Below are 20,316 nucleotides of genomic sequence, written 5' to 3'. Positions count from 1 at the left end.
GTGAAATTCAAATTCTACCCTACTGTCGAAGACAAAAATCAATTACTCCTTCTAGAAATTGGTTGTATGGAATACCCTCCAGCAGACAGAGTACCCTGTGAATGACGCTTATATATTTATGCTCCAATAACGTCAACATCAACTAATATACGTACAGTTCTGACCTCTCAAGTAATACGAAATTGTATAGCGAAATTTGTATTTGTTATTTATCCACAAACTATTTCATTTGTTGATTTTATATCAACTCCCTTTCAATTGGTGGCATGACTCCACTCCTTCTATACATCGACGCAATTTCAGCTTGTCTAAAGTACTGCATCATGGGAAAATCAATTTGAACTCTGCAAGGTCTGCCGTATACCAACGAGGTAGTTGCGGGTACAGCCTTCCTTTTCTCCTAAAAAATTTAAAAAAAGTTTTACATATTTATTTTCAAGCTTCCCTGCTACATTTGCATTAATTAAAAAGCGCATATAAAGTAAGGTTAAGTGTGGGCATCTAGAAGACCAAACAAACCATGCTTTTTTTATACATCTTCAATCTGCAGAGGGTGTTGCAAATGAAGGTTTTACCATCCCTTAGATGTATCGACCGTATCCAAAAAATTCTCGGTTTTGCAGAACTTTAGTTGATCCATGGCTAACTCTCTAATAATAACTTAATCTTGACACCTTTTACTGAGTAAAATTTAACTTTGGTTTTCCACCCGGAAATTTAAAATATGATATCGCTTCCGCCTTTTACCACCTTGATGGTAAATGGTAAACCCAGATTTAAAAAATGGTTATTGTATTGAAATTTTGATCATCTTTCGATTTTAACAAAAATAAAAAATGTTTGCTTTGTCCGTCCATCTAGACTCACTTCTGGGAATGGTCCTAGAGTCCTGGAATTTTTTGCAATTCGTAATCTAAGGCATGAAGGTGTGCCAGACACGCATCAGATTTTATTGTTTTAAAGGGGGCCCTCCCTGAAATGCTGTTTTTAAAAGTAAAACGTGCATCACTTTTACATCCGACAACCAATTGGTCTCAGATTTTGCATATGTATGCCTTTAGTGGTGCCAAGTAAAACTGTTGGTTAACTATAACTTTCCTGCGCGACGATGGTATTCTAATTAAAAGTGAAAGCATTGAGAAGCACTTTAAAGGAGTTAGTTATAACGCCCGTGTTAACTGATAAAATCAGGAAAACTGCCCAGGATTCAGCCGTCCCTCTGTTGTGGGGAAAAGTGAACCACAAATTTGGAATTAATTACCGACTTTGCAGGATTCTTTAGCTCATTAAAATTCCAACGTTGCCAGGAGAAGCTCATTTCAATGTTATGTATATATGTATACAATATATACAGCCAATTAAATAAAAAATTGATGCAAATTTCCAATTACTATCGCTACCATAAAACGGATTGACTACGGTGCAAAAGCATAAAATAAAATAAAGCTATTTTTCGATATAAGAAAAATTTGACAACAGTGTTCAACTGTGATAAACAAGGAACACAAAGGGTCCGTAAATATAACTATATTCCTTGCTTCAAATAGTCATTATTTACTGCTTGCGGCCAAATATCCTTGAATATTTGTGGTCATTAACCACCTTAAAGTGTATTTTCTACCAACTACAGCCCTTATTTGTGACCCTTCATCAAGGTTTTATCCTTATAATGGTACTCAACGATCCCTTACCGTGATCGCAAGTAATTCTCAAGAACAGATTATAGGGGGTCGTCTGGAAATGATGTCAACATTTTAGGGGCGAATATCTCGAAAACTGTTTGTTGGATCGTCTGGACGAGACATATCTATCGGCGAAGTCAAAGCTTTCAGTGCAGATATCTGCAAAACGGAGACTCGCAGCAGGGTACTCTCAAAGGGCGGAAAGATCGTCTAGACGAGAGCCATCTATCGGCATTGTAAAAACTTAATTGTGAATATCTCGAAAGTATTGAAGGAAGGTACCTACAAAAAAATGCAATATTAAAATAGCGTTGATTTTGAATGCGACCTTTAAATGTTTATGTGTAAATCTCCCCCTCCCCATTAATCATGTACCAAGAAAGTAAAGATCGATAAATATAGCATGCTACTACCTTATAACACAGCCTATACTAACTTATACTTGTTTGTTCGTAATCTTATATGTATTTTATTTCGGTGATAAATATTTTTTAAATAAATACATCATTTATTGTGTTCTAAGTTTAATTTGGTGGTGTAAAATCAATTGTGTATTAATTTTTAAAAAAAGTGCAAATTATCCAATTAAACTTACACTCATTTTTGAGAATAATTGGAACTGTTACACACGGTAGTTAATCCCGCGATAAATGGGCCGATAGTAAACGTAAATTTTTGTCTGCGTTATCTCCAACATACCGAATTCTAATGTTACGTTTTACGCACGCAAAAAACCCCATACGAAGGTAACCAATTAGTTTTGCTTTTTTTGTTCGCTTGCGTGAAGCTAACAAACGCAGTTTGTGATAGCGTGGTCCTTAGTCTGCCGTTATTAATATAAGTCCGCAGGGGATTTTGTGCACTTACCGGGGGGAAATTAGGGTTTTATCCGTTGTACCTGTTGTATACGCACAGATTTACGTGTTACTTATTTATAGGTAGTCTCCGACATTTAATCAAGTCAATAAGAAATTAGCTCGAAATTGCTTAAAGGCACGCAATGTCGACCTATTTACAGTACCTCCTTCACTAACTACAACATATTTTCCTGACGAATAATATGGAGTGTTATTTCTTATTCGACAATTGAAATTTTTATAACAAATAAAACCCCCTAAGAAAATGAGTTTATACAGTCGAAGTGCACATGTTTTCCTGTGAGTGTCAGAATAACTTTATTTGCAGAATCAGAACGTGGATATGTATTTCTAGGTGAGATCCCTAACACAGTTTTTACAAAATGTTACAAATGTATTTGTACTTTTTCTTGATAAACCCGATGGCATTTTTGGGTAATTCAATCCATTTGGCGCAGAATATCGCAGTCATATTTACGGAAGTTATACTTCTATAATTGTTCGTTATGAAACTAATGAATTTTGATTGGTTAATATAGCAAACAGATATCAAATTTGACGTGTCCAAATGCAAACATAAATTACTACAATTTCGATTAACAAGTAACCGAAAACCCCATTTCAGTAGATTTTTGGTTTGGTTTATGTTTTCTGAAACACATTGATCATTCTAACATAAACAAGTAATTCCACCGTACATATATTGTGGTTTGAAATAGTGTTTTTTATTTGGTAATACGTTGGCATTAAAAATTCCTCAAAAAACAGAATTGATGACTTGCGTAGCGCAAACCAAAGAAAATTGTACTTTATTACATTTACAAGTACTAGGGAGAGTTTTTTAAAAGCTCCGATGAGTATTCCATCAATCTATCTTATCCGCATCATTAAACATCTGGCAGAACAAAACAACCAAAATGCAAAAAAATTATTACTTCATTTTTAAAGCTCGACAAGTTAACGTCAAATGCGTCTTGAAATCCTGCCAAAGCTCACAAAATTGTAATAAAAATAAACACACTATTTACTTCTGCATCACATTATGTAATGGGTTAATTAATGTTCGCCTCAAAAACTCGCCACAAGTAACGTTCAAGTTATCTTTGTGTGCTGTAGGGATGAGAAAAGTTAGACAATGGTTTTTTGTAGAATATTATTTATGAACTTTATGCCTCGTGGTTTACAACAATCGAGTAAAGCTATTTTAAAGGAAAAGTTACAAACTTAGGAACAAATATATTGTTCCATTTTATTTGCAGCAATACGTAAATAACGGATGCAGCCATCTGATACAAGCTTTACAAGCGCATTAGGTTTTGTTTGTTCCAAAAACGTTCCATATTCCATTTAATTTGACCCACTTTTGTTCATTTGTGCTTTTTAAGTGTATTAAAAGCGTATGCTGTACGCATTACTTATCTGAAAGCTTTCATTTTTCTTTTATTCAATTTCGACTCGAGGATCTCGAAAATTTTCTCGAAAAAACTATAAGCAATTCAGATTAATACCGAAATAAAATACGTATTTGGTTCAGTTTGTTGTTTTAGGCACCAATTATAGAATCAGAACTATACAGTCACTTTCATGTCAAAATTCGAGCTCTGCGTTATCTTCATCAGTTTAATGCAACGAACCGAGTCATTCAAATAAGTCAATTTTTTCAATGAAACAAATCCTACGAATTCATCCTTATAAAATCCGAAGCTTGCAGACACAAAGAAAAGGTAAAGCTTTGCGGTTTTCCGTCCGCCCGCAAGAGGAAACGAATAAAATGTCATTGTTTGTAATTGTTGTTTTTGAGGGCATGTTTTTAATTAGATACTGGAGGAATAATACACAATATTACAAAATGTAAACCAGTAAAGGCTGAACGTATTTTGCTTTCCAATATCACGCTGTTTGTATCTTACACCGTTCCCTAATATCTCTGGTATTCAATATTCGGATGAAATAGAGAACAGCATCCGCACAAAATGCTAATTTACTAATACAGATATTGTGGCGTGTAAAAGAATTTGGAAAACAAGTACATTTTTTTCTTCCAGCTCCAATAAAGGCAAACGTGGGTTAGCTTTAGATGTAAAAGGAGAAAACGGGCAACTGTGGTTTAGAAACACTACCTAAGGTACAATACAGTAGTAACCTCCATGTAACGGTGGATCATTGGCACATCACGGTTAATTAACGCAGATCAGCTCACAATCGATGTAATCTAATAACCGGTATATTTTGTGTACAAAATATAACGTCTTGTTAAAAATTTACGCATCAATACGCTTTATTTGCGAAGGCGCCCTTACGTTTATAAGGTTCAATTACATGAGATGTATATAGTTTTTACGGCCCCGTATACGTAGCTAATCCAGTGCCGCAAGGACACGTCTGTCAATTTATTTAAAACCCATCAAACACGTAACGTAAACAGAATTCTATTTGCATGTAAATTTTATTGCGTTCGAATGCGTTACGTTGGTATTGTTGGCAATAAATTGATATTGCATGAAATTTTTAAAATCGCATCGATTTTATGTGCACATTCACACGTTTATACAGTGATGTTCATTTAGAAGTAGACATAGGGATTTCCTATGTCTACGTCTAATTTTATGCAACCGCAATAACTTCTTAAAACAAACGAAGATTTTTCCATCAAATTAATTGATTGGAATATTACTGCTTGAATTTTTATTTTCGTTTCGCGTGCGATGTATTCAACTGAAGAAGAAGTTGATATTGTGAATTGGTATAGTGCCAGCAATAGAAATTCCTATGTCTACTTCCAAAAGATTAGCGCTGTAGAATATTTACTATCGTTCAGTGGGTGTAGTATGTTCGTGATCCGATCGATAGTGGTCATGATTAGGGAATGCAATACCGGGATCGCGGGATCCCGAAATACCGGGATCCCGCAGCATTTTGGCGGGATTAATCCCGCACATAAATGGATTGAATTTGTCGACCAAGGGGACGACTCTGTTTACTTTGTTAATGAAACGCATAACGGAGAAGTTATTTTTTAAATAATTGTTATACTTTTTTCGTTAAAATGAACTATGATTTTTGAGGCAATTTAGAAGTTCACCTTTTTGTGCTTTACAGGTGAGGTTTTTTTGAGCTCTAAGTTAGGCTGAAGGTACTTTTTTGTTAAATAGTGTGATAATGAGCGATATATTTTAATACAGAAGTTAATCGCACAGAATTGCTTATTTGGCAATTTATTTAAAGTTTTGCGGGATCCCGCAAATACCGGGATCCCGCGGGATTAACATCTAACAATCCCGAAAATACCGGGATTGAGATTTGTTTGCATTCCCTATCTGAGACAATTTTTTTTTCGGGGCAAAAAAAAGGCAGTGTACCTATAACCTTCCTTTTTTTATCAAAAATCGACTACACCAAAATTTCTCGGGAAAACACTTTTTCGTATTAATTTTGGTGCGTAGAATCCAAAACAATTCGTACCTTTTCGATTAGACTTCTCAATCAAAAGTTATAGACTACAAGCCAATTTCGAAAGAAAATTCAAAAGGCTGTAACTTTTGAACTAGTAGCCCAATCTTGGAACTGTTTGAAATTATGGATTCTACATGCCACATTCTATAAGATCTGAGTCGGTCGATCTGAGACTAGGGAATGAAATACCGGGATCGCGGGATCCCGAAATACCGGGATCCCGCAGCATTTTTGCGGGATTAATCCCGCACATAAATGGAGCGGGATCCCGCGGGATTTGCGGGACTGAGGAATTTGTCGACCAAGGGGACGACTCTGTTTACTTTGTTAATGAAACGCATAACGGAGAAGTTATTTTTTAAATAACTGTTAAACTTTTTTCGTTAAAATGTACTATGATTTTTGAGGCACTTTAGAAGTTCACCTTTTTGTGCTTTACAGGTAAGGTTTTTTTGAGTTAAGTTAAGCTGAAGGTACTTTTTTGTTAAATATTGTGATAATTAGCGATTTATTTTAATACAGAAGTTAACCGCACAGAATTGCTTATTTGCCAATTTATTTAAAGTTTTGCGGGATCCCGCGGGATTGACATTTAACAATCCCGCAAATACCGGGATTGAGATTTTGCTGCGGGATTGCATTCCCTAGACAAGGCATGTTTGTCTAAATGGCTGTGAATTAATTCACCTGTTGAAAGATGTGCTCTCTGATATCCGCCGGATAAGCTCTATTATCAGTTCTTTTCCTGTGATCGAACAGTGGAAGCGTTTTTGTAAACGCGAAGAAGTGATCGTATTCTTGTTTGAATTCGTAGTTTATGGGATTATCGAAGTATGTCATTGTCTTCAGCTTTGTTAAGTCTGGGGCCGGCTGTAAAAAGAGAATGTGATAAAAATAGCATCCAGTGATAATAATAACATTATTGAAACTGAAAGCAATTTGGATTATATTAATTAAAGTTTCTGAATCATTAAAATTATGATCTTTGTAACCCTATCAAAAAAATATATCTGCTGATAACTCATAAAGGTCACTGTGGGAAGATCTCTAAAATTAGAGTGTGTGCCGTTGCCATGAAGGTACCATTACTTTTTATTTGCTTACCTTCGCTTCAGATACATGTAAACCTCCTCAGCGAGCTAGGTGAGTTTCTTCAAAATACAACAAACGCAGTAAATTTACGAATTGCAGATAATGGAGAATATTTTGATCGAAAAAGTCCAAACATTGGAGATACTGCGCTTCATGAATCAGTAAGAAGAGGATACATTGTTGTAACGCAAAGGCTTTTAGATATCGGTGCTGATGCCAACTTAGAAAACGATTTCGGGAATACACCGGTACACGTTGCGGTGTCGTCCAATCAAGTTCCCGGACTGAGGATGTTAATTCGTTATGGTGCAGATATTAATGTGGAAAACAAAGATCAATATACGCCTCTTATGGTAGCTCTACGTGTGGATAACAGGGAAATAGCTCAAATTCTACTCGAAAATAACGCTACGATACATTCTAAGGAGTGCAACACCCTACTAGATTTAGCAACAACGAATGACGACGTCGATTTGTTGAACTCAACTTTTGCAAGATGTGAGCCTACAAAAGCCACAATGGATTCATTACTGGAAACGGCAGGTTTTGTCGCAGCGAATACTGTTTTCGAATATCTTCTGAACAAAGGAGCGGACTATACGATAAAAACAAGAAATGGAAACACTTTGCTATATCTAGCAGTACAAAGTGGTAATCCAGATGCTGCAGAGCTGATCCTGGATGCTGCATTGTCTTCCGCAAGGCATTCCAAAGGAGAAACTGACCCCACTGGAGGTTCGCGCTAGTTCCTTGATTCCTTTGATTTTATGTAATTAAATTTTTACTGATGATTGCTTGATGATGGCATTTCTTGAGGAGATGGTGATACAGCGGGCGTGTTTTCATTGCAATGGGCTGTAAATCGTTGGCAGATTAGTTTAGTTATCTTTCTTCGGTTGGGATGTAACATGTTGTGGATTTTACTGATGAAAATTAACTATCGGAAGCTGGTTGACTTAACTTCCTATATTGCAATTTTTTTGCAATATTTTTTTGGCCTAATTCACAAAGTGCGATCTATAAATTTGGTAAAGGATCCACCTGCAAAATTTCATCGTAATCGTTCCATTCGTTTTCGAGATATCGTACTAACGGACAGGCGGACAGACAATTGTTCCGAAAGTACACTGGGTGTTCATGTATATACGGCCAGTATACATTTTTTCGAACTTTGAAGGCGGCTGGCACAGTCTAAGACCCCACTAAATGATTTGGATTATTGATTTTTTTGGCTCTTTAAATATTAAATTTCGAAATGCCTCAAAAACATTTTTTTACAAATAAAAATGTGTATCTTTAAAAATAAAGGGGTTGATTTAGCCCCGCTACTCCTTAGCCAGGTCTGGAATTCTGTGTTTGGGTATTTATAGTAGTATTGGACAAGTTTTCAGCGTGCCTCAAATACCTACTCAAAAATGTCTCCCCGCTCTGCTACTAACACGTTTATCTTCAAATTAATTAGCTTTTCTCTAACTGAACCCCATACCAGGTTATTATTTAAACAAAATTAAGCATCTAAAAATTCTAATACAAATCAACAACTTCACATTCAAATAATCATCTGATCGAATTTGTGTTCAATCTAAATTAGCGACCACATTTAACCTTAAAAAATTGAAACTGAACTCATCACGACATAAAAGCGTCCGCATGGCGTAGTTCACATAACATTATACATGATAGAAGTGTGCGCAAACAATGCGTTAGAAAATCGGGTATGGAGAAAGTATTAAGAAGACTCCCAGGTGTAATGTGATAGAGAGTGGAGGAACAAAATTCGAGGAAGGAAGCGTAAAGAGCATGAAAGAGGATCTACAGGCAAGAAGACGTGAATGCGAGAGATTTGACGAATTTGTGTAGGAATAATGAAAGAAGCGCAGGATTGCGTAAAAACACTTACGAATGGAGCTCTTTCTAATTTTGCCCATGCTTGTTCTTTGCTCTTCATGATGGAAATTGGAGTTTTAAATTCCGTTTTAGGTTGAGCGGCCGGTGCCATTTTCTGATATACTAACCGTCGAACTTTTTTGTTATGAAGAGGTAAAAGGGGGATTTACTGTCACTGTCTATTTGCTTTCCGGAGCTGTCTTGATATTAGGTAGGATCGGATCATTTTATTATTAGACACAGTGCAGTGGAAATGGTAAGAAATTCTAAATTTCGTTCTTCCGCCGAGAGTGATCCACCACACACGATCGTACACAGCCACCGCAAACACCAGAACATCTTCCGCCAAAGAGACTACGCAACCGAGGGCCGCAAGGATATAATCCCCCCAATTGGAGACGATCCCTACCAATCCACTTAACATCGGTGCGCAAGGCAGAGAGGCAAGAATACTGGTGGAAGATCCAAACCAATTCAGAATGGTACAAGACTGCCATCGGAAACATTCCATTCGACACCTTCACTTTACCAGCAGAATGCGAGCTCAAGGTAGGTAGCTATCAAAGGGCTAGCATCCTCACTTTAACCAGAGGAGATCGCAACCGAGTTTAAGGAGAAAGGCTTCCACGCGACCTTTGTCACGAAAATCCAACCCAAAGGGCGACAGGACAGCAACGTATACCTCGTCACCCTCAAAAATCTCCCTGGTGCAAGCCAGATATACACACAGTCACCAACATGTTGTACTGCCACGGCCTGAAAGTGGAAGCGTTCAAGGCAAGGAACGGGTCACCAAGAAGAAACAAAAGACAAAAGAGAGGTCCAGGCAGGCGACAACCACCGCCACCAACACACCCACAGCGATGGACTCTAGCACGAAGATAGTACCAAACCGTCCGCCTATGGCAAATCAGAAGAGACCCGGCAATAAAACGGCGCCTCAACAACAAGCAAGCTGCTCTTAAAGCAAAAAGAAGACCACCGGTATAAATACCGCCTCATTACGCAGCCGGAGGCGATATATGATCCGGTCGAAAAAGCGGAAATCTTCGCGGCAACCCTGCAACAAACATTCACCAACAATCAGCCAACGGACGAAGCACACAAATGACCCATGGAAGAACTAGAAGAACTGCTAGCCACTCCGTACCTCAACATCCTCCAGCACGCCACCCCGGAATAAGTAAGGTGCATAATTTTAAGTCAGCACTCCGGAAGAGCACAGGGACACGAAGACATTACATACAGTGCTCTACAAAACATCACCAGGACTACGCTGGTATATACAGGGTGGCAATTTGAAAACTTACCACCCCCATGTCTTAGTAAATAAACGAGATATAACATTGGTTTTAGTAATTCGGAGGGGGAATCACTGTTGGTGCAATTTGATTAAAAATTATAATTGTAATTGAAAACGTATTTTTTAAGATTTTTCTCATTCTTAATTGCAAGAAGAAACATTTGGCGCCTATGTTTAATAAATTATGTCTAACAAAAATTCCAACAAGAATATCTGTGATAGGAATTAATAATTCATCAGTGAGCAATATACAAAATAAATGCGAACTAATAATAAAATCGCGAATTACTTCGTTTATTACAACAATTTCTTGTTTAATTACAGATTACAGGAAGATTACCTGATAGATTAATAAACAATTCTTTAAAAATACCTAATCATGTAGAGGTAGCGGATCCAAATTATTAAGCAAGATGTAGATTTATTAATCGGCCCATCTCTCTTTTGGCATTTATTGCGTGAAAGTCAAATTTCTTTAGGTTTTAATAAACCTATAGGTCCTGCAGATTACTTCTTTAGGATGGATTATTTCAGGCTCAATAAATTCAAAAGAAAATGATCATACTATTGCGTGTAATGTAGTGAAGGTTTCAGATAACTTTATATTACAAGAACAACTTGCAAAATTTTGGGAGTTGGAATCGGTGCCTATTTGTGTATGGTCAAAAGAAGATTGTGCGAAGATCATTTTAAATCTACGTACAAACGTGATACTTCAGGATAACTTATTGTACGAACTCCCTTTAAGGATTGTACAACACAACATTTAGGAAACTCTAAAAATTATGCATTAAAAATGTTTCAATGTTTAGAAAGAAGGTTCAATAGAAATCTTAATCTAAAAAAGAAGTATAATGAATTTATGCAAGAATATTCAATTAGGTCATATGACACTACTTACGTCGGAACCTTTTACTCCAAATTATTTGCCACATTATGGAATAATTCGTGAATCAAGTTTAACAACAAAACTACGTGTCGTTTTTAACGCATCTGCACAAACTTCATCTGGTAAGTCACTAAATGATTTACAAATGGTTGGACCAACAATCAGATCTATCTTAAATTTTGATTCGTTTTCGCCAGAATTTATTTGTTGTAAGTGCAGACATAGAAAAAATGTACAGGCAGATGATTGTTGATGATAAAGATAGGCAATTTCAATTAGTTTTCTGGAGAGAAGATCCAAAAGATAATATTGAAACTTATAAACTAAATACAATTACTTATGGAACAGCAAGTGCACCTTTTTTAGCAATACGGTGTTTGCATCAACTTGGATTAGAGTCACAAACAATTTTTCCGAAAGCTTCGATAGCTATACTTCAAGATTTCTACGTAGATGATTTATTAACCGAATGTGATTCTGCCCAAGAATTAATTCAAACATCAAAGGACATTTATAACATATTACAATCTGCAAAAATGCCGTTACGTAAGTGGGCATCTAATAGCTCCGAAATCATTCAAAGTATATTAGTAACTCGTTATTAAAAAATTATAAATTAGTTGCATGGTTTTTGCGATGCTAGTCATTTAGCATACGGTGGTTGTTGTTATATAAGATCAGTAGACAAATTTGGAAATGTGCAAATTCATTTACTTGCAGCAAAGTCCAGAGTTGCCCCAGTTAAAGAATTAACAATACCCAAAGTTGAGCTTTGTGGTGCAGTATTACTTTCAGAGTTAGTAAATAAAGTACTCAAATCGTCTCGAATTCAATTTGATATTGCATTTTATGGACCGATTCTACTGTTGTTTTAAGATTGATAAGTACTCCGCTAAACGTATTTAAAACATTTGTTGCGAATCGTATTACCAAATATTGAAGTTAACTAATTCATATTCGTGGAAGTATGTATCAACAAACCATAATCCTGCGGATTTAATTTCTCGTTGTTTATATCCACAGGAAATAATATCTAATAGTTTATGGTGGTTTGGCCCAGAAAGGTTATGTAGTACCATGGAGTATTTTTCAGAATGCAATGACAATAATATTTACCTACCTGAGTTAAAAACTCCAAAACCTATAATATTAACAATAGTGCAATTTCAAAATCAAATAAGTAATTGAATTTCAACATTTTAGAATTTTAATAAACTAGTATCATGTAATGTGTTTGGTTTTAAGATTTATAAATAATAGTCGGAATTCTTCTAAAATTAATACTGGACATCTTTCATTAATTGAACGCAATAATGCACTTAATAAAATCGTAAAGGTCAATCAACAAGAAAGTTTTCCCAATGAGTACCAAGCCTTTTTGTCGGGAAAGGAATGTCCTAAGCGTAGTAAATTAAATTCATTAACGCCTTTTCTTGATAATGATGGCTTGCTAAAACTTACAGGTGGACTCAGTAAAGCTTTACTTGCATATGAGAAAAAACATCCAATTGTACTGCCTCGATCACATTACTTTACTAAACCTTTGAACACATAAAGAATTTACATTGCGGCCCTAATTCTCTCATTGCTATTGTAAGAGAAGGATTTTGGCCATTGTCTGCGCGTATGACTGCAAAAACAGTAATAAAAAATTGCGTGATTTGTCGTAGACACACAGCAAATTCTTTTGCTCCTATAATGGCACAGTTGCCAAAGTTTACAGTCACTCCGTCACCACCATTTACCGATTGTGCGGTTGATTATTCCGGTCCAATTAAATTAAAAGATAGACAAGGACGAGGATGCAAAATAACGAAAGCATATATTTGTATATTTGTATGTTTTTCTACTAAGGCCTGTCATCTCGAATTAGTGTCTGATCTCTCTACTAACGCATTTTTAGCTGCATTTAGAAGATTTCCATCTAGAAGAGGAAAACCTTAGTGACAATGGTAGTAATTTTATAGGAGCAAATAATGAATTAAAAACTATATTTGAATTTCTTAACAAAAATGCAGTTCAAGTTAAAAAGTCTTTAATTGATGAAGGGATTAAGTGGCATTTTTCCCCAGCTTCATCACCACATTTCAACGGCCTAGCAGAAGCAGGCGTAAAATCAACTAAATATCATCTAAAACGGATTTTAGGCGATGCATTACTTACATATGAAGAGTATTTAACAGTATAGAATGTTTACTTAACTCGCGCCCTCTTTACCCGCTTTCTTCTTCCCCTAATGACTATCAAGTACTAACTCCTTCTCATTTCCTTATTGGTCGATTCCCACTAATAGATGATCCAGGTGGCAGTATTTATCAAAACTACAACAGTTTTGGAATCGCTGGTCAAGGGACTGCCTTGGAAATCTCCAAGTTCGTACAAAATGGAAAACAGCACAAGATAATGTCAAACCAGGGACTATCGTGTTAATTAAAAAAAATAATACACCTCCTGCGCACTGGAAAATTGGACGAGTTATCGAAGTTCATCCCGGTGATGATAACATCATCAGAGTCGCGACTATTAAAACAAAATCTGGATTATATAAGCGGGCAGTACGTAATTGATGTCCATTGCTTAATGAAGATGAATAATTAAACGAATCGTTTAATGCGGCCGGCTATGTTGGTGCAATTTGATTAAAAACGTATTTTTTGAGATTTTTCTCATTCTTAATTGCAAGAAGAATGTCACAATGACATAGTTGGCGACGCACCCCCTCCAACACCCTGCGCCCCAGCCACCCCAACTTTTAAATCTTAAATAGTGACCCCCCCAAGTGTGATACGTCCTTGGAAAATCTCTGAAAAAATGCTTTCTAGCCATACCAAATAGCATTACATTTAGGTAGTAGTGCAGAACCATCAGCCAGAAGACCAGCATCCGCGCTCACTCCGACGACAGCACTCGCCACGTGCACTTCGGCTACCATTTTGTAGATATTGTAAATATATTCCGCGACAGCATTTTACTTAGCGTCTCTCGCTAAACCTTGAAGTAGGTAATTGTAGGAAGTCTCTTGGAAAAAATCCTGGTAGATTAGAGATGCTATTAGTACATAATTTCTTGAGTTTTTGGGAAATATGTGACAAGAAAGAAGAAGATTTTGATAGAAGGAAGGTTGGGGGAAATTTCGGGAGAATATTAAGATAGTCTTATAAGGATGAGTGCGGAAATTTGATGTGAACCTCCCTAAAATGTTAAATGCGATCTTTAGACAACCTTTAAAGAAATCTGGAGGAATCTGATTGAAATATTCCTTTATGCGTGGCCTGATTTTCCTTTTTTAAACGTTCAATAATCAGCAGGCACCTAGCTCAAGGGGTGGTTCCACGACGCCTACAATACTCAACTCATGCCTACTGAACACCTGCTAACGGGTGGAAATGCCCAAAATATCAAAATAATAACGAGCATACCGTTCACCACAAACAAAACGTTAATTTTTCCTGGATTCGCTACCACCTACAACTAATTCTGCTTATCCTCGTGCTAAAAATAGCGTAGTTCCACCCACCCGTAGATAAGATTGTGCAGGAACAACCAAAGCAATATCATGAACCTGTGTAATCTCTAGACATAAGCTTCAGTCTGAAATTGAGGCACACGATCGATAAAAAGTGGAAAACTAGGTGGCGTGAGTAAAATGTTACGTTAGCACCTTGCATTTTAGTAACGCGACGCTTGCGTCTCCAACAACTGCTAGTGGGATTTGAAAACGAGTCAAGTGAGATAACAAAAAAGAAACACGATAAACTGATGCAAACATTGGAAAAATCTCTACATTTTACAAACGGAATATTCATTTCGTTAGTTCTCCTACACTTTGTTCATCTTACGGTTTAATTCACAGACACAAACTTGGAGCATAGGTATTACCGGTATTACAGACGTCCCTCTATACTTTTGGTATGAAAATGCGATCGAATAGTCTCCATCTCGGTTAAAGTTGTGGCCACTAGCACTGAATTAAACATTTTACCCTTAAATTCGTAAATAACACACTTGTAACATGAACAAAACGTGAAATTTATTTAGATAAAATTTGGGTATGAATTAAAATCCGTGAATAAATTACTTCTCCGCCTGATTGCCGTTTTTGTTGCAAGTACAGGAACGGCACACACTTCCAGTTGCACAAAATAGATGCTTCTCATCCACCAATTGACAAAAAAGGCAATTTTGATTTGACAAGTCGACTCTTGTCTTGCAACCTACACTTCGATGTTGATCTAGAACAAGATCCGACGTGTTATCAAACAGACAGTCGAAAATACCTGTTGTTTGAGTGATTTATAAACGTACTTTCAGTGACAATATTTTATTGGGAATTAACTGTCGGATTAGTCACTCGCACTAGCGTGTACCCTTTTCTAGGAGTCACTCCCAAATGTATGGTTTTTATAGGTCTTTACATAAAAGAAATATACGATCTACTAAGATATAATTCATTGTTTTTACAAATAATGCCTTTTCGATTTTTATGTGATTCGAAGGATATAATACTAAATCTTTGGGAAAATAAATTTCTTGTGCTGAAAACGAGGATTCCGATGAATAATAATTTATTAACGAAACTATAGATACGAGTTCTACGAGTATTAAAAAAGGTCGGTTGGAGTGGCTTCAAATGATGTTTAAAATAAAACTGTATCAATATTTCCATTGCTAGAATGCAAAAAATAGTTTCGATCATTCACGGCCATATTTGTGTTCGTTTAATTACCTAGCTGAAAGAAAATACATGTTAGTGAATATGAAAGTACATAAGTTCACACTGAAATACATTCAGTGGCATTGGATCCCTTTTCCATTAACATCAAATTCATATAAACAAGGGGCGCATGAACAATCTTGGATAGTCTTAAAGTAAAATGTCAACTTTGTGCAAGTAATTATAAATAGCAATATGTTACGCTAATCCTCCGTAGTTTAAATGACTTCGGCCGTGGTCTTCAAAGCAAATAACTGTAACGGGATGATGGATTTTTAAGATAATTAGTTAACAAATAGTAATGAGAGCACGGTGATGGTCAAAGTAGTGTATGTAAAACTATTAGCAAATTCTTTTGAAATATAGGTATCTAATGAAATTCTGAACTAAATTTCCTTACATAAAGGATGAACAAGCAAAGGCATTTTATCCAACATTAGGTTGCTATATTGGCATGGGTTTCCAAGTGAAACAAAGTATTGAGGGAATCATTAAAAAATTGAATTAACCATTTTGAAGACTTTCCTTCGTATACACTATGCAAAACTCTTCTTTTGTTTTCAGGTAGTTATACAAATATCTCATTTTGTTTTTGTTATCAATTCTTCATTCATTATTTTTTTAACACAGATGATGTGATCTTGAATATTCAAAAGAGTATGTTCATTCAAAGAAGTTCTGATCTTTTCTGAGTTTTTACAGGTAATTTCAAAAGCATTTTTAACAGTCTCAACAGGATCATTTATTTTTTACAAACTTTTTCTTTTTGTCTTCATTTCCTATTATTCCACCTAAGAATTTGTTTCCAGTTGCAATTTGAATCCAAGGGGGTTTTCAATAACTCAACAATGAATATAAATTTGTTTTCTGGAGAAAAATGTGTAAATTCTAAAATTGGTGGACTTACTAACGCTTGTTTTAATTTTTCAAATGATTCTTGACATGATTTATCCCAATAACATTTTTTACCTTTTTTTGTTAGGTTATTTAAAGGATGCGTAATTTCGGCGAAACGTGGAATAAATTTTCTGTAGTAGCTTGCGAAAGCAACAAATCTTTTGATTTCGTCGACGTTTTTTGGAACTGGATTATTTTGAAGTACCTTAATCTTATTTGGGCCGGACTCAATGACCTTTTCCCAAATGGTATGTCCCAGATACAAAATTTCTTTCTTTAAAAATTCACATTTCAATGGATTCAACTTTAAATTAACTTCCCGCAACCTATTAAACACTTTCATTAAATTTATTGTGTGGGTTTGCAACCAAAGACAATGAGATCGTCAAGGTAAATAAAACAAGATTCGTAATTCAACCCTGATAAAGCTATAGACACTTGGACGTGTCTTTAACCCCATTGGCAACCTAGTCATTTGTAAAGATCCTTTTCCCGTCGTAAATGCCGTATATTTTTCTACATGATGGTTCTAACCCGACTTGATAATAACCTTGTGATTAGGGAATGCAATACCGGGATCGCGGGATCCCGAAATACCGGGATCCCGCAGCATTTTTGCGGGATTGATCCCGCACATAAATGGCGCGGGATCCCGCGGGATTTGCGGGACTGAGGAATTTGTCGACCAAAGGGACGAATCTGCTTACTTTGTTAATGAAACGCATAACGGAGAAGTTATTTTTTAAATAATTGTTAAACTATTTTCGTTAAAATGTACTATGATTTTTGAGGCACTTTAGAAGTTTACCTTTTTGTGCTTTACAGGTGAGGTTTTTTTGAGCTCTAAGTTAGGCTGAAGGTACTTTTTTGTTAAATATTGTGATAATTAGCGATTTATTTTAATACAGAAGTTAACCGAACAGAATTGCTTATTTGGCAATTTATTTTAAAGTTTTGCGGGATCCCGCAAATACCGGGGTCCCGCGGGATTAACATCTAAAAATCCCGCAAATACCGGTATTGACATTTTGCTGCGGGATTGCATTCCCTATCTGAGACCATTTTTTTTTCGGGGCAAAAAAAGGCAGTGTATAACCTTCCTTTTTTTACCAAAAATCGACTACACCAAAATTTCTCGGCAAAACACATTTTCGTATTAATTTTGGTGCATAGAATCCAAAACAATTCGTACTTTTTCGATTAGACCTCTCAATCAAAAGTTATAGACTAGAAACCAATTTCGAAAGAAAATTCAAAAGGCTGTAACTTTTGAACTAGTAGCTCAATCTTGGAACTATTTGAAATTATGGATTCTACAGGCCACATTCTATAAGAAACTGTTTTTTCCCGGTCGAATTTATCATTTTCGATATTTTTATTCTATTACCATATAAGTACGACATTTTTTATTGGTTATTATTTGTTGTTGTCAATTTGTTTATTTATTTCTGCCTTTTGAACTTGCGGCAACCTATACGGCTTTATATAAACGGGCCGTGCACCTTGTTTTAGTTTAATGCTCGGTCGGATTACATTAGTGACACTGACCTTATCGTTTTCTAATAAAGCGTACCTGGCACATATCCTTTGTATGCTACCTTAAGGTCATTAAGAGAAATAGTAAAATTTCCGTAATCAATTATTGCCTTAAGTATATTTTGCGAAAAAGTCTGATCCAAGTACTCGATCAAAATCCTCTGTAAAACTATCAAATATAGGAAAATCGTTATTAATTAGAAAATTTAGGAATTGAAATGAAATGTTAATAAATCACTTCGATTTCATTGACCCCGTTATGCCATTTATAGTTACATTTCTATTGTTATCACATTCATTTCCATTTAAAGCATTATGAAATGCGAGTATTAAACTAATAGATGCTCCAGTATTGAGAAAAAACTTTAATCTTTTGCCAAAATATTCAACTGTAATATAATTAAGTCATTAATATTTAAAACAACATTTAATTCATCTTTAGGGACGAAAAATTTGCCTTCCTGAGCACGATTTCCACCTTGCGATTTATTATTATTGCAAAAATTTACACTTCTATTTCCCCATTGGGCTCATTGCACAACTTTAGGCGTGTGCCGAACAAATTGCTGATTATTCCCTATTGCGATTGATTCTCCTGTGTTAAATATTGTAACTGATTAGCTAAAACGGTGGCTGACTTTTTGAAATAAAATTCGCACTTATATCATTTAACAAATTATTAAACTAAATCCTTTTTATACAACTTAAATTTATTATCTATTGAATACATGTTTATTAATTCATAGGTGTCTACTTGATATTTACTACCTCGTTTCATATACGGTACTACTCTGCTCGTTTCCTTCCAGTCACTTATTTCCAATGGTTTACCATTAAATGTTACGGCCTATGTTCTATCAAAATAACACGAAGAGCAAGCAAATACGAGTATTTTAGAAATTAGTATAGAACCAATACGGGACAGAAAACAGTTATTAAAACTACACAAGGAGGACGACTTCTGCAAAGAAGTTCGGGAAAAATTGGAAACCGAGGGCGAATATAACGATTATTTTTAGACGGCTGATGCGTTGTACAGTTTTCATAATTCAACACTGAGAGGGCATCCAGTTGAACAGAAAACATGGAACTGCGTGAGTACAAGATGTTTTTGGCCGAAGATGAGGACCTATGTGTGCAACTACGTGGCAAATTGTCTATCCTGCAATGCAAGGAAAACATCTCCGCATCTCAAAAGAGCACTTTTACAAACCATTCGAAAAATGCAACAAAAGGAAGGTACGAGTAGACCACAGTGAAGATTTAACCACAATAAAGCGAGCCAAGCACGACATTGACAGGCATTTATGGAAGAAAACAACAACAAGAAGAGAATTTGTTACATATTTAGTTCAAACGTTACGGTTTTGAACGATCATTTACGATTATGTCCGCTCTAATGCAATTTTGGTAACGTACCTACATTACGAAAATAATCGTTAAAGCTGGCAGTTTAAATTTTCTTCGCAAGAATAATTAATCATATAATAAACGTATAATTGCTGTTAATATCTCTTCGAAGTTGTGGTTACCTGGAAGATGGATTAATTATTTTATATAATTACATTTTGTATATCCAAATTTTTGGGATTTAAGCGTGGAGTCAAGTCAATAAAGAAACACGGACATTTATTATAATCCTTTGAATCAAAGGTATGTGTTTTTCCAATAAGTTTTCAAATTCTAAGTCTGATTTTTTTGGGTTTTTTGTATATAGATTGGTTCTTTGAATGGTTTTTGGGCTATTTAATTTTGTCCATAATCAAGAATTAACAAACAGGGCAAAAATCGTTGCGATCAATTAGTTACGTACGGGAATGCAGTCCGCTTATCAATATGTAACACACACAAAAACCTGTTTGAAGATAAGAGTTTGGGAAATTTTCTAATCCACATCAAGGCGTTTCAAGGTTTTATCTTGCAGATTGTAAATACACGTATGTACTCTGTCTTTTTCATACAAATTACAAACAAACTTTTTGTATTAAAAATTGCTCTGGTCTAAT

At 35.6% G+C, this 20,316-nt stretch overlaps 3 protein-coding genes across 5 annotated transcripts in view; 2 read left to right on the top strand and 1 right to left on the bottom strand.

The window, feature by feature from the left end:
* Positions 1 to 219: 219 nt before the first annotated feature.
* On the bottom strand, positions 220 to 9,184 carry LOC116159373. Its single transcript, XM_031472344.1, has 3 exons — positions 8,985 to 9,184; positions 6,680 to 6,862; positions 220 to 400 (listed from the first exon to the last, which is right to left on the bottom strand). Exons 1-3 carry the CDS (start codon positions 9,081 to 9,083, stop codon positions 239 to 241), a joined length of 444 nt encoding a protein of 147 aa, XP_031328204.1. The 5' UTR covers positions 9,084 to 9,184; the 3' UTR covers positions 220 to 238.
* LOC116159372 (ankyrin-3-like) lies at positions 7,026 to 7,878 on the top strand. Its single transcript, XM_031472343.1, has 2 exons — positions 7,026 to 7,135; positions 7,184 to 7,878. The coding sequence occupies exons 1-2, from the start codon at positions 7,066 to 7,068 to the stop codon at positions 7,828 to 7,830; spliced, it is 717 nt and encodes a 238-aa protein (XP_031328203.1). The 5' UTR covers positions 7,026 to 7,065; the 3' UTR covers positions 7,831 to 7,878.
* Positions 9,185 to 19,749: 10,565 nt separating the features above from the next.
* Positions 19,750 to 20,316, top strand: part of LOC116159371 (sodium/potassium/calcium exchanger Nckx30C-like) — a 117,240-nt gene continuing 116,673 nt past the window's right edge. For 2 of the 3 annotated variants that reach the window (XM_031472341.1, XM_031472339.1), the window contains exons 1-2: positions 19,750 to 19,963; positions 20,028 to 20,247. The gene's annotated coding sequence lies outside the window, so the exon portion shown is untranslated. The remainder of the gene's footprint in view (positions 19,964 to 20,027; positions 20,248 to 20,316) is intronic. The other variant, XM_031472340.1, reaches the window with a different exon arrangement.

This window comes from Photinus pyralis, unplaced genomic scaffold, assembly GCF_008802855.1.
Source record: "Photinus pyralis isolate 1611_PpyrPB1 unplaced genomic scaffold, Ppyr1.3 Ppyr1.4_LG1, whole genome shotgun sequence".
Lineage (NCBI taxonomy): Eukaryota > Metazoa > Arthropoda > Insecta > Coleoptera > Lampyridae > Photinus > Photinus pyralis.
This window is presented reverse-complemented; position numbering and strand designations above follow the sequence as displayed.

Bases quoted from the DNA above. Each gene is read 5' to 3' on its own strand.
- LOC116159372 (XM_031472343.1), top strand. From the start codon at position 7,066: ATGAAGGTACCATTACTTTTTATTTGCTTACCTTCGCTTCAGATACAT. The intron at 7,136-7,183 runs GTGAGTTTCTTC...TACGAATTGCAG, and splicing joins AAACCTCCTCAGCGAGCTAG to ATAATGGAGAATATTTTGAT.
- LOC116159373 (XM_031472344.1), bottom strand. From the start codon at position 9,083: ATGGCACCGGCCGCTCAACCTAAAACGGAATTTAAAACTCCAATTTCC. The intron at 6,863-8,984 runs GTAAGTGTTTTT...CTCTTTTTACAG, and splicing joins AATTAGAAAGAGCTCCATTC to CCGGCCCCAGACTTAACAAA. The intron at 401-6,679 runs GTGAATTAATTC...TAAATTTTTTAG, and splicing joins GAGAGCACATCTTTCAACAG to GAGAAAAGGAAGGCTGTACC.